Below are 12641 nucleotides of genomic sequence, written 5' to 3'. Positions count from 1 at the left end.
AACAAAAACCTCCTTTAGAACCCCTAGAACCTCTCTATTGACCACCAGAACCTCCTTCACGACCCCTAGAACCTACCTAATGACCACAAAAACCTCCTTTAGAACCCCTACAACCTCTCTATTGACCACCGGAACCTCCATCAGGACACCTAGAACCTCACTAATGACCACCATAATCTCCTTCAGGACCCGTAGAACCTCCATAATGACCACCAGAACATCCCAAATGACCCACACCAGTCAAAAACAGAACAACAAGAACAGAGTTTGAATTTAGTTTTAATTCATTTCAACAACAAACACAAACACAGTTCACAGTTTATCAAAAATGACTTGAAAAAAAAAAAAAGGTAAACGCTGGTGAGCAGCCGGTGACATCACAAACCAGAGAAGAACAGGTTGTTTTCAGCATCAGGACATCTTCTGGAAGACAAACACCAGGTAGATACCTGGAGAGAAGCAAGAGGACAGAACCGAGAGGACAGAAAAGAGAGGACAGAACCGACAGAACAGAACCAAGAGGAGAGAACAGCGAGGACAGAACCAAGGTGTTAGTTCATCATAAACAGGAGTCACGAGTAGTGTAACCAGTGAATATTAAATCGTAACGGTGACGTTAACCTGAAGAATAAACCGTAACGTGACATTAACGTGAAGATTAAATTGTAACGTTGACGTTAACGTGAAGAATAAACTGTAACGGTGACATTAACGTGAAGACTAAACCGGAACGGTGACGTTAACGTGAAGAATAAACCGTGACGGTGACGTTAATGTGAAGACTAAACCGTAACGTGACGTTAACGTGAAGACTAAAGTGTAACTGAGACGTTAACGTGAAGACTAAACCGTAACTGAGACGTTAACGTGAAGACTAAACCGTAATGGTGATGTTAACGTGAAGACTCAACCGTGACGGTGACGTTAACGTGAAGACTTAAACCGTAACGTGAAGATTAAACACTAAATAAACTTACCGGCTGCTTCCCACTCAGATCTGCTCAGAGTTCCCTGCACACAAACAAACACAAGTGTTAGACCAAACCAGTCCACACTAGACTGAACCAGTAGGAGACCAGACTGAACCAGACCCACCAGTGGTAGTTTGACTCCGTCTTTGCTGCTGTGCTCTTTGGCATGGCAGTACTCATCTCTGCTGTCTATAGCCTGTTGACCTCCGTCCTCACAGGGAAACGGCTGAAAGGAAAGCAAACAGGTCAAAACATGTAATGTAACATGTAATTCACACGTTAAATATATATAAACTACACTTTAGTTACACGTTAACTACACAGTAAATACACGGTAATTCACACGTTAGATATATTTAAACTACATGTTAACTACACGGTAAATAGATATTGATTCATGATAAAGAGTTTTACCTCCAGAGCCATCATCTTCATCATGAGGCTGCGATGCTGTTCCTTCTTCACTTTCTCTTCAAAGAACTCAGAGAACCGCTGCTTCATCACCAGACGCATGTTGTAACGCTTCGCCATGCTGACACAAACACACAGAGAAGAGTAGAGGAGAACATTAGAGACAGTAGAACCTTTACACTAGAACTCAGAGAGAAGACTCTCAGTAGAACCGTTATACTAGAACCAACAGAGTGGAGTCACAGTAGAACCTTTACTCTAGAACCCAGACAGTAGAGTCACAGTAGAACCACACATCAGCTGTTTTCCGAACAGACCTCTGCAGCTTTAACATTAAAACAAAAAACATTTTGGACGTTACGACGTCTCATCGAAGTGTTAACTTTTAAGATTAAATCTTACTGTTGGAAGAGAGGGAAGTAGACAAGGGACTCTGGAACATCGACAACGTCCTCGAGGCTGAAGTGATACTGACATCCAAACAGAGGGTAGGACCCTTTGGACTGGAAGGACACCTTAAAAACCTCGTTACCAAACGACAGAGAGTCCGACGCCTCCAGACGTTTACTAACAGAGGAAGAAGAGGAAGAAGGAGAGCGTTGAGGCATCGTTAATCTAAACTAATCTCCATCAGACAGGATTAAATCCATCATGTAGCATCTATAAACACTGTAAGACACTGGGTTCCAGATACATCTTTGTTCTTACACAAGTTCAAAGGCATCTGGAGTCGTTCCGATGAAGAAACCTCCAGGTTTCAGGCGCTCGCAGGCGTTTCTCAGCATCATGTCGGCCTTCTGTTCGCTCTCAAACGAGTAATGATAAACAAACTGACAGCTGCAGATGTCAAACATCTGCTTTGGGTTCTCCAGCTTCTCCGACAACACGACCTGTACAGACAACAGCAACGTTAGGGGAGAACTGATCTACGTGGTGTTGTTCTACCTTGGTACAAGGGAGAACAGCTCAATGTGTTGTGGTTCTATCTTGGTTCAGGGCTGAACTGATCTAGGTGTTGTTGTTCTACCTTGGTACAGGTTTGAACTGATCTAGGTGTTGTGGTTCTACCTGGGTACAGGGGTGAACTGATCTAGGTGTTGTGGTTCTATTTTGGTACAGGGCTGATATAGGTGTTATGGTTCTACCTGGGTACAGTCGGCGTGGATAAATTCGGCGCTGAAGATTTTCTCGTTAACGTGACTTTTCCTCTTCATGTCTTCGTAGCGACTCTGACACTGTTCCACCGACACGCCGGCAATATCTGAACACCAAAACACATCATTGATTCTTAATTAACAACATCTGTAGAGGATCATTAACAATAAAACTAATTAAGAACATCTGTAGAGCATCCTTAACATTAAAACTAATTAAGAACATCTGTAGAGCATCGTTAACATTAAAACTCATAAGAGTAAATTCTCTTCTAAGACGCTTTGGCCCAGCACCGGTCCCTGACAGGAGAGTCCTTAACAGGAGAGTCGGTAGAGTCTCCGTCAGTAGAGTCTCTGACAGGAGTTCTAAATAACCTGAAGAAATGTGAGGGTAACAATCAATAATGACCAATTACCTGCACAGACCAGGTGATTGATTCCTCCCCTCCTCCACTTCAGCAGGTCTCCTCCTTTCCCACAGCCGAGGTCCAAAACAGACATCTGCTGAGACCCCGCCTCCCGCGCCTGCTCCAAGATCTCACCTGTCAATCACACAAACAGCCAATCAACTTTAAAGACATTAGTGTTTGTCAGGTATGATCAGGTGTTTTAGGCGTTTTTTTCTTCTCCAGGTTATTAATTGATAGTATTGATTAATGGTCAGTTACCAATCAGGACGCTCTTCAGCCAGTTGTTGAAGTTCCTCATGAAGAAGATTCTGCTTCGACTTCGTGCAGCCAGACCGACTTCCTGAAGGCGGTTGTAGTGACTCGCCACCTTCACGCTGTGATCGATCACCTAACGGAACATCATATTTCAATGACTTCATACTTCAAAACTTAAAAAATCAATCAAATCGGATCTGATTGATCAATAATCAGTCAGTAAATCTACCAGCTTCTTGGTGGGTGGGCTCTGCTCTTCCTCTTCCTCATGTCTCCTCTTCATCCCTGCCTTCTGTAAATCTACCAGCTTCTTGGTGGGTGGGCTCTGCTCTTCCTCTTCCTCATGTCTCCTCTTCATCCCTGCCTTCTGTAAATCTACCAGCTTCTTGGTGGGTGGGCTCTGCTCTTCCTCTTCCTCATGTCTCCTCTTCATCCCTGCCTTCTGTCCTCCTCCTCCTCCTCCTCCTCCTCCTCCTCCTCCTCCTCCTCCTCCTTCCTCCTCCTCTCCTCCCTCCTTCACCGCCTCCGTCCTGGTAGACTGAAGATCCATCGATCACACTGGTGCAGAAACAGGAAATCAGAGTTAAACATGACCCAGCAGACTGTCTCAGTTAAACATGACTCTGCAGACTGTCTCAGTTAAACATGACTCTGCAGACTGTCTCAGTTAAAGGGACTGTTTGTAACTTCTTACACGTATAAATCACCCGGTTCTGTGTCCCATGCGCGCTCGCGTGTGGCTACGCTGTTCAGACTCCGACTCCAATACAAACTACACGGAAGCATCAAAACCGCAAAGTTATATCGAGTGAAGCCTGACTTGCAAAACAGTGCTGGCCGCGGTCGGAGGACACGGGGGATACCGTAGCTTTGGTCTCCAGGATCGGAGTCTCTGCTGTACTCTACTCCTCTGCTCCTCTTCCTGCCTTCACTCAGCTCGCTCCACCTCACGTGCATGCGCGCTCATTACACACTGCAGAAGACTTCGTAGCTCTGAGAATATCTAGTGAATGTTCAGTGGACGTTTGTGCAGAAATAACTGCTGCAGCTCCTCCAGACAAACAGAGGTTTCCCGTGTCTTGTGAAGTGACGGGGCTCAGCAGCGAGAAACGTTATCGTCTCCGACCGGGTGCCGGTGTCTCCCCTGTTCCCTCCGGCCGCGGTCGCGAGGCTGAAGCAGGAAAAGCCAACACTAGGATCAGCAGTGATTCATGGAGAGACCTTCGTCTGGTCAGCTAACATTACTGCCAAGCAGCTGAAATATAGAGTGATATTGTGGTTTAAGCTGACGGGTTTAAGCTGCCTCACTGTTTTGAGCGATGCTCGTTCATGTCTATGTAGAGCGAGCACAAGCGCGAGCAACAGGACGCTGACTTTCGTTGACTTAACGGCCACAGGTGTCGCTGTTAACAAGCATTTCTGATTCTTACACACAGTCCCTTTAAACATGACTCTGCAGACTGTCTCAGTTAAACATGACTCTGCAGACTGTCTCAGTTAAACATGACTCTGCAGACTGTCTCAGTTAAACATGACTCTGCAGACTGTCTCAGTTAAACATGACTCTGCAGACTGTCTCAGTTAAACATGACTCTGCAGACTGTCTCAGTTAAACATGACCCAGCAGACTGTCTCAGTTAAACATGTTAAACCTTTCTAAATGATGAGTCATCATCACTTCACATGTTTGTTCACGTTTAATTTGTTCTATCTCAGCTGTGTGTCGTCAGGACGGAACTGGTCTGACTGGTTTCTGTTACTAGGAGGTCCAGAGATTAGTAGGACTGGAACAGAGCTAGTAGAACTTCAGCTCAACCACGAGGAGAACATCACAAACAACAACAAACCTGTTCGACGTTTGAACCGTTAGCTATTAGCCGTTAGCTGCTAGCAGGCTAATAATAACAATAAAGCTCTTATATTCAGTCTGAGAGAGACAGGAAACAGCAGGACACACGGACCGGATTTAAATCTGATAATAAACGAACAACTACCCCGCCGTTAACGTGAGAAATGTCTTAAAAGGTAAAATAAGGCAATAAACTCACGATGCTCTGCTAACAACACGCAGGAGCTCTCAGGGTAGCTTCCGGCGGTGAGCGCGTCATATTTCGGCGTCACAGCAGAGACGTGACGACGACAAAGAGCGACGGCAAAAAAAACAATCTTTTTTTTAATTTATTTTTAATTTTAAATTTTTTAATTTCAAAATGACAGTATCCATAGTAACAGCAGAAAACATTAAAAACATTTACATACAAAAGAAGCATAGCGAAAACATAAACAAAGAGCTTTGTCAAACAGAAAAGGACAACAGAAATGAAACAAAACAAACAAAATAAAAAAACACACAATACAAAATAAATAAATAAGTAGATAATAATAAAAAAGACCACGCGAGCGTATGACAATAATTTCACTTAAAAACATTAAAGATATTGCGTACATTCATTGTTTTCATTGCTTTTTTGTTTTGTGAGGAAGAAATTGTTGACAGATATAATTCCATTTCTTTCATAAATACAAAGAAATTAGGCTTTTTTTTTGTAAATTAACACTTGTGAATGTGGAACTTCGCAAGAATTAAAATTAAATTAATAAGAGAAAATGCATTACTGTCTTTGTCACTGTAACCATAGCAGCCAAATATAATATTTCTATAGTACAGTGCAAAATCTTTCAGAAAATGTTAACAAGTATATAATTATTGACATCTTTCCACAATATACATGTAAATTTACAGGACCAGAATAAATGAGAGCAAGTTTCAGGATGTGATTCACAGAAGGAACAATTTACATCTACATATGTCACTCTTTAACTTCTGTAAGAAATGTTTCACTGGATAGAATCTGTGGATCTGAAATGACACCTCTTTTACCTGATTTGATAGAAGGAACTTTTGCGGTAAGGACCAAACTTTCTTCCAGTCAAAAACAATCTTTCAGAAGGGAAGTTTGGTTTAGTGATGCCGAGCTGAAGCTTCATGAAGCCTTGAAGCTTTCCAGCAAATTGGTTCAGAAAAGGGTTCATTTCTCTTCATGTGCACAAAACCACCTGGTGGTCAAAGAGTGTAGATATGATCTTAACCATGTGATCTGTGATATACTGTATTTTGGAATTCTGAGCAGTTTACACCGAGTCAGCTTTTAGAAAAGAAAAAAGGTAGAAAAGGCACAAGGTAATTACAGTACAAAATAAGTAGCACATTCAACTCAACACAATAAATAAATAAATAATTAAAATATATGATAAATATATATATATAACGCCCTCAGTGTAGTCAATATATAAACTAAACTACCCTCTGCATAGGAACGATACCCCCAGAATACAAATATACAGTATATATGCTCCATGACCAGGTTAAAAGAACTTGTAACTCTCACAAATATTTAAAAAAAGAAATAATTAATATATTTCAGACAATTACACAGTGGAAGGCAGCATATTGCACAGCATTACAGTCCATTCAGTTCAGCTGTACTGTGTGTCAATAATGGTATGGTGGTGAGGTGTGGGGTGTGGGGTGTTTGTGTCCCCTTTAACGTCCTTTGTAGCGTTATATAATATAATAATGGCAGGAAGGGTAATATTAGTGTTCTGTGTCACTTCTGGAAAGTGGCATTGGTTTAACCAGTGAAGATCTGAACCCCTTCCTGAACCAGTCACGCGGTATGGCCGGGCAGCGAGGCTTCGGACGTCATCAATGACGTAATTGGTCTAAAAGAATACAAGCCTCGATACCATGCTCGATACGTGCATCGCGGAAAGCTTCCTGGATTACTCGACACACGCTCCAAAGCCTTGGCACAGCACGTAACATCACTAATTTTGGTTCATGTGCACCGATCTGATCAACATATCGATTACAGACAGTCTCCAATTCTGTTATCGCGTCACTAATCTGTAGGAACTCTTTGATTGACACTACCACGATCACTTTATCGATCACTTCGGTTATCAGACACCATAAAACCATTAGAAATCTGTTAATTTTATATTTTCTTGGGGATTTGAAAACTCTACAAATATCACAAAACACATTTTAATGTAAAACTTTAGTAATCAAAGTGTTCCGTTAAATTTGGCACAGAAATCAGCAGGATTTTATTTTAGTTTCTGATTTAAAGCTGGAGCTGCAGGTTTTAATGAATCTGCAGGTATCTGTTCATCAGTCTGTGGAAGCTAAATGAAGTCCTGCTGGTGAAAAAGGGATTAGTTTAATTTAGTTTATGTATGTATATAGGATATGTGTGTGTGTGTGTGTGTGTGTGTGTGTGTATGTGTGTGTATGTGTGTGTGTCTCTCAGACTGGATGAGTTGATGCAGTCAGACTGTAGTTTCATATCAGCTGATCCTGGATCCGTTTCATCCAGTGATCCTGTCTGGTATGTCTGTAATTCATCCTGCTGATGGAGATCTGAGAGATCAGACTCATTAGTCTGCTGGCAGACGCTCCGACTCGCCGCCGTCCAGCTGAATATTAAAGATTAGTTACCGTCCAGCTGAATATTAAAGATCAGTTACCGTCAGGCTGAATCCAGGAAACTAACAACATTCTTCACTTTAATGAAAAGAAGCAGAGCATCTCAGAGGACACGTCTTTATAAGGACGTCTTGTCTGGTCATGTGACACATCATTCAAAATAAACGTCCAGCTCGACCTTGAAGCAGTTTGACCTTTAACCTCACAATCAGATCAAAGGTCAGTGGTGACAGACAAGGAAAGGTTTCACTGATTTCTACGATTATTGTAGATTAGTCTCTGATTTTCTTGATTAATCAATAAGTTGTTTTGCCTAAACAACATCATTAAACTGAAAAATGTCAGTTTCTGAGAATTAAAGGGGACGTCTTCAAATGTCTTGATTTGTCCGACAAACCCAACATCTCTACCAGTCTGTATCAGTCTCTACCAGTCTCTACCAGTCTGTACCAGTCTCTACCAGTCTGTATCAGTCTGTACCAGTCTGTATCAGTCTCTACCAGTCTGTACCAGTCTCAACCATTCTCAACCAGTCTGGACCAATCTGGGCTAGTCTGTACTAGACTGTACCAGTCTTTACCAGTCTGTATCAGTCTCTTCCAGTATGTATCAGTCTCTACCAGTCTGTATCAGTCTCTACCAGTCTGTACCAGTCTCAACCATTCTCAACCAGTCTGGACCAATCTGGGCTAGTCTGTACTAGACTGTACCAGTCTTTACCAGTCTGTATCAGTCTCTTCCAGTATGTATCAGTCTCTACCAGTCTGTATCAGTCTGTACCAGTCTCTACCATTCTCAACTAGTCTGGACCAATCTGGGCTAGTCTGTACTAGTCTGTACCAGTCTTTACCAGTCTGGACAAGTCTCTACCAGTCTTTAATGTTCTCTAGCTATCTCTACCAGTCTCTACCAGTCTCTAATGTTCTCTATCAGTCTCTAATGTTGTCTACCAGTCTCTAATGTTGTGTACCAGTCTCTAATGTTCTCTATCAGTCTCTAATGTTGTCTACCAGTCTCTAATGTTGTGTACCAGTCTCTAATGTTGTGTACCAGTCTCTAATGTTGTGTACCAGTCTCTAATGTTCTCTACCAGTCTCTAATGTTCTCTATCAGTCTCTAATGTTGTCTACCAGTCTCTAATGTTGTGTACCAGTCTCTAATGTTGTGTACCAGTCTCTAATGTTGTGTACCAGTCTCTAATGTTCTCTATCAGTCTATAATGTTGTCTACCAGTCTCTAATGTTGTGTACCAGTCTCTAATGTTCTCTATCAGTCTATAATGTTCTCTACCAGTCTCTAATGTTCTCTATCAGTCTCTAATGTTCTCTACCGGTCTCTATCGTTCTCTACCAGTCTCTAATGTTCTCTATCAGTCTCTAATGTTCTCTACCAGTCTTGAATGTTCTCTACCAGTGTCTAATGTTCTCTACCAGTCTTGAATGTTCTCTATCAGTCTCTATTGCTTTCTACCAGTCTCTAATGTTCACTATACATTATATACTGTATACTTACAGAATACAGGTGTTACGGGTGGGTTGTGGTGGTGGTTTTGAGCGGTTTGTCAGTTGATGTGGGGGCGGTGGGGGAGGGGTGGGTTACGGGGGGGTTGTAGGGGAGGTTTCTGGAGGGGTTGTTGTAGAGGGGCAGTGGTTGTGGTTTTGAGGGGGTTGTAGGGGGGTAGTGGGGTGGGGGGGGGGCGGTGCCGGGGGGTTGTGGTGGGGTTGGTTGGTATTTGAGAATCAAAGCCTGGTCTGTCTGAAGACTTTCTGTGTAAACGGAGAGCCGACTGAACGGCTGATGAAGCTTTTTAAAGCAGCGCTGCTTCATTCAGCCGCCGCTGCAGCTTTGAAACACGGTAAGGTCAGATTTACATGTTTATAGAGCTTCCATCCATTAATCCGTCCACCATCCTTTCATCCTTTCATCCATCCCCCCCATCCTCTGTCCCTCTGAAGGCGTCCCCCCTGGGGGAAGAACGGACCTGAAACAGAGGACGACTGTAAAATAAAACATCTCTGAACACCTGAAACAACTACTGTTAACGTGAGGGGAACCAGAACCATTAGAAACCAGTAAAGGCTGGTAGAGAACATTAGAGACTGGTAGAGACTGGTAGAGAACATTAGAGACTGGTATAGACTGGTAGAGAACATTAGAGACTGGTAGAGACTGGTATAAAAAATCAGAGACTGGTAGAGAACATTAGAGACTGGGAGAGACCATTAGAGACTGGTATAGACTGGTAGAGAACATTAGAGACTTCAGTGTTTTCTCCCCTGGGTCCACCAGTCACAAGAATGCGTCCAAATGGTGTCTTTTCATTGATAGGTTCATCAGTGTCATCAGTAACTAAATGTCTGTCCTTTATATGACCTCTGACAGGTGGGGACACATCAGACGTCTCCTAGATATTAAATCAAATATAAAAGGCTTTTTTTCATCCATGAAATCAAGACTGATTACAGTTAAGACTCACCTGAGATACTTCATAGACAGGTTCCTGGTCTGGTTCAGATATTCCAGGTGAAGCGTCACTGTTCTGCTCTGATTGTTCTCCAGGTTCTATCAGTGGGATCTGTGTCTGGTGGATCCAGTGTTCTGGTGTAACTGGACCTGCTGCTAATGTTCAGACTCACTGTGAGTGTTTGTTAGAGGGGGATTCCCTGAACTGGGAGGACGTCAGGAAACTCCACAAAGACCGCCAGTGTGTCATTATGACGACCACTATGAGGTTTACACTGGGGTGAGGACACTACTATAACGTCAGGACACTTCTATAAGGTCAGGACACTTCTATAAGGTCAGGACACTTCTATAACGTCAGGACACTTCTATAAGGTAGGGTCAGGACATTTATTTAAGGTCAGGACCCTTCTATAAGGTCAGGAGACTTTCTATAACTTCAGGACACTTCTATAAGGTCAGGATATTTCTATAACTTCAGGGCCCATCTATAAGGTCAGGACATTTCTATAACGTCAGGACACTTCTATAAGGTCAGGACATTTCTATAAGATCAGTACATTTCTATAACTTCAGGACCCTTCTATAAGGTCAGGACATTTCTATAAGGTCAGGACATTTCTATAAGGTCAGGACCTTTATATAAGGTCATGTCATTTCTTTAACGTCAGGACCCTTCTATGAGGTCAGGACATTTCTATAACGTCAGGACACTTCTATAAGGTAAGGTCAGGACATTTCTATAACGTCAGGACACTTCTATAAGGTAAGGTCAGGACATTTCTATAACGTCAGGACACTTCTATAAGGTAAAGTCAGGACACTTCTATAAGGTCAGGACATTTCTATAAGGTCAGGGCATTTCTATAACGTCAGGACCCTTCTATAAGGTCAGGACACTTCTATAACATCAGAACATTTCTATAAGGTCAGGGCATTTCTATAAGGTCAGGACATTTCTATAAGGTCAGGACACTTCTATAACGTAAGGACATTTCTATAAGGTCAGGACACTTCTCTTAGGTCAGGACATTTCTATAAGGTCAGGACATTTCTATAAGGTCAGGACAATTCTATAAGGTCAGGACACTTCTATAAGGACAGGACACTTCTATAACGTCAGGATATTTCTATAAGGTCAGGACAATTCCATAAGGTCAGGACATTTCTCTGAGGTCAGGATATTTCAATAAGGTCAGGACATATCTATAAGGTCAGGATATTTCTATAAGGTCAGGACATTTCTCTGAGGTCAGGACATTTCTATAAGGTCAGGACACTTCTATAAGGTAAGGTCAGGGCATTTCTATAATGTCAGGACACTTCTATAAGGTAAGGTCAGGACATTTCTATAACGTCAGGACACTTCTATAAGGTAAAGTCAGGACACTTCTATAAGGTCAGGACATCTCTATAAGGTCAGGGCATTTCTATAACGTCAGGACCCTTCTATAAGGTCAGGACACTTCTATAACATCAGGACATTTCTATAAGGTCAGGACATTTCTATAAGGTCAGGACATTTCTATAAGGTCAGGACACTTCTATAAGGTCAGGACACTTCTATAAGGACAGGACACTTCTATAAGGTCAGGACATTTCTATAAGGTCAGGACACTTCTATAAGGACAGGACACTTCTATAACGTCAGGATATTTCTATAAGGTCAGGACATTTCTCTGAGGTCAGGACATTTCTATAAGGTCAGGACATGTCTATAAAACAATGTAATTTCTATAAGGCGAGGACATTTCTATAAGGCAGTCACTCTGGGTCGGGACCATAGACTGTATATAAATATCGACGATTCGTCTCCACTTAGTCCAACTGTAAAAAAGTGAAGCCAAAATATCTCAAATACAGGAAACGCCATCTTGAGATTTTGATGTCATTTGGATCCAGAGTCTTCGCAGTAGTGATCGGGGGTCTGGAGCTGCTGTAACCAGGTTTGGTCGTCGATTTCAGCAGGGACCGGCCCACTGACCCGACCTTAGTGGTAAACAGCCAGACAATAGAGAGTGCTGAGGAGTTTAAATACTGATAAATAAATAAATCAATAAATCAATAAATCAATAAATCAATAAATCAATAAATAAATAAATAAATAAATAAATAATAATAAAAACAATAATAATAATAATAATAAATAAATAACTTAATAATAACTATAAATATTAAAATAAATTAAAACACACAATCAATAAGTAAACCAGTTAAAATAAGTTAAAATATACAAACAATCACTAAGAACTACTTTGCCAACTAGACGACTGAATGTGGTTTTCTTATCTGAATTTGTTGTCAACAATGATCCGTTTGATGTGTCAAACGGAGGAAATGCATCTGAGTTCATGGCGGTCAGTTCAGTTGAGGGTCCTTCAGTGATGCTGTGTCTTCTCTGATTGGTTGTCCAGCCTGTTGTTATGCTGATGACCATATTGACCCACCTCTGACTAACGTTAGCTTTAGGATGAGTTTGTGTTCGAGG

The 12641-nt window shown here is 41.9% G+C and overlaps 1 protein-coding gene across 2 annotated transcripts; it reads right to left on the bottom strand.

Annotated features, from left to right (window-relative positions):
* Positions 1 to 261: 261 nt before the first annotated feature.
* On the bottom strand, positions 262 to 5371 carry rnmt (RNA (guanine-7-) methyltransferase). Of its 2 annotated transcripts, none has more exons than XM_074613015.1 (11): positions 5250 to 5371; positions 3431 to 3759; positions 3205 to 3334; positions 2953 to 3078; positions 2528 to 2643; positions 2091 to 2272; positions 1785 to 1949; positions 1386 to 1503; positions 1096 to 1197; positions 978 to 1011; positions 262 to 449 (listed from the first exon to the last, which is right to left on the bottom strand). In XM_074613015.1, the coding sequence occupies exons 2-11, from the start codon at positions 3749 to 3751 to the stop codon at positions 412 to 414; spliced, it is 1332 nt and encodes a 443-aa protein (XP_074469116.1). In that variant the 5' UTR covers positions 3752 to 3759; positions 5250 to 5371; the 3' UTR covers positions 262 to 411. The 2 variants fall into 2 exon arrangements, with proteins under 2 accessions (XP_074469116.1, XP_074469117.1); XM_074613016.1 differs by having other exon boundaries at positions 5049 to 5279.
* Positions 5372 to 12641: the final 7270 nt, after the last annotated feature.

The sequence above is a fragment of the Sebastes fasciatus genome, chromosome 17 (assembly GCF_043250625.1).
Source record: "Sebastes fasciatus isolate fSebFas1 chromosome 17, fSebFas1.pri, whole genome shotgun sequence".
NCBI lineage: Eukaryota > Metazoa > Chordata > Actinopteri > Perciformes > Sebastidae > Sebastes > Sebastes fasciatus.
This window is presented reverse-complemented; position numbering and strand designations above follow the sequence as displayed.

Coding starts and splice junctions, on each gene's coding strand:
- rnmt (XM_074613015.1), bottom strand. CDS start 3,751: ATGGATCTTCAGTCTACCAGGACGGAGGCGGTGAAGGAGGGAGGAGAG. Junction 2,644..2,952: donor CAATCACCTGGTCTGTGCAG/GTAATTGGTCAT, acceptor TTTGGTGTTCAG/ATATTGCCGGCGTGTCGGTG. Junction 450..977: donor ATCTGAGTGGGAAGCAGCCG/GTAAGTTTATTT, acceptor GCTTCTCTCCAG/GTATCTACCTGGTGTTTGTC.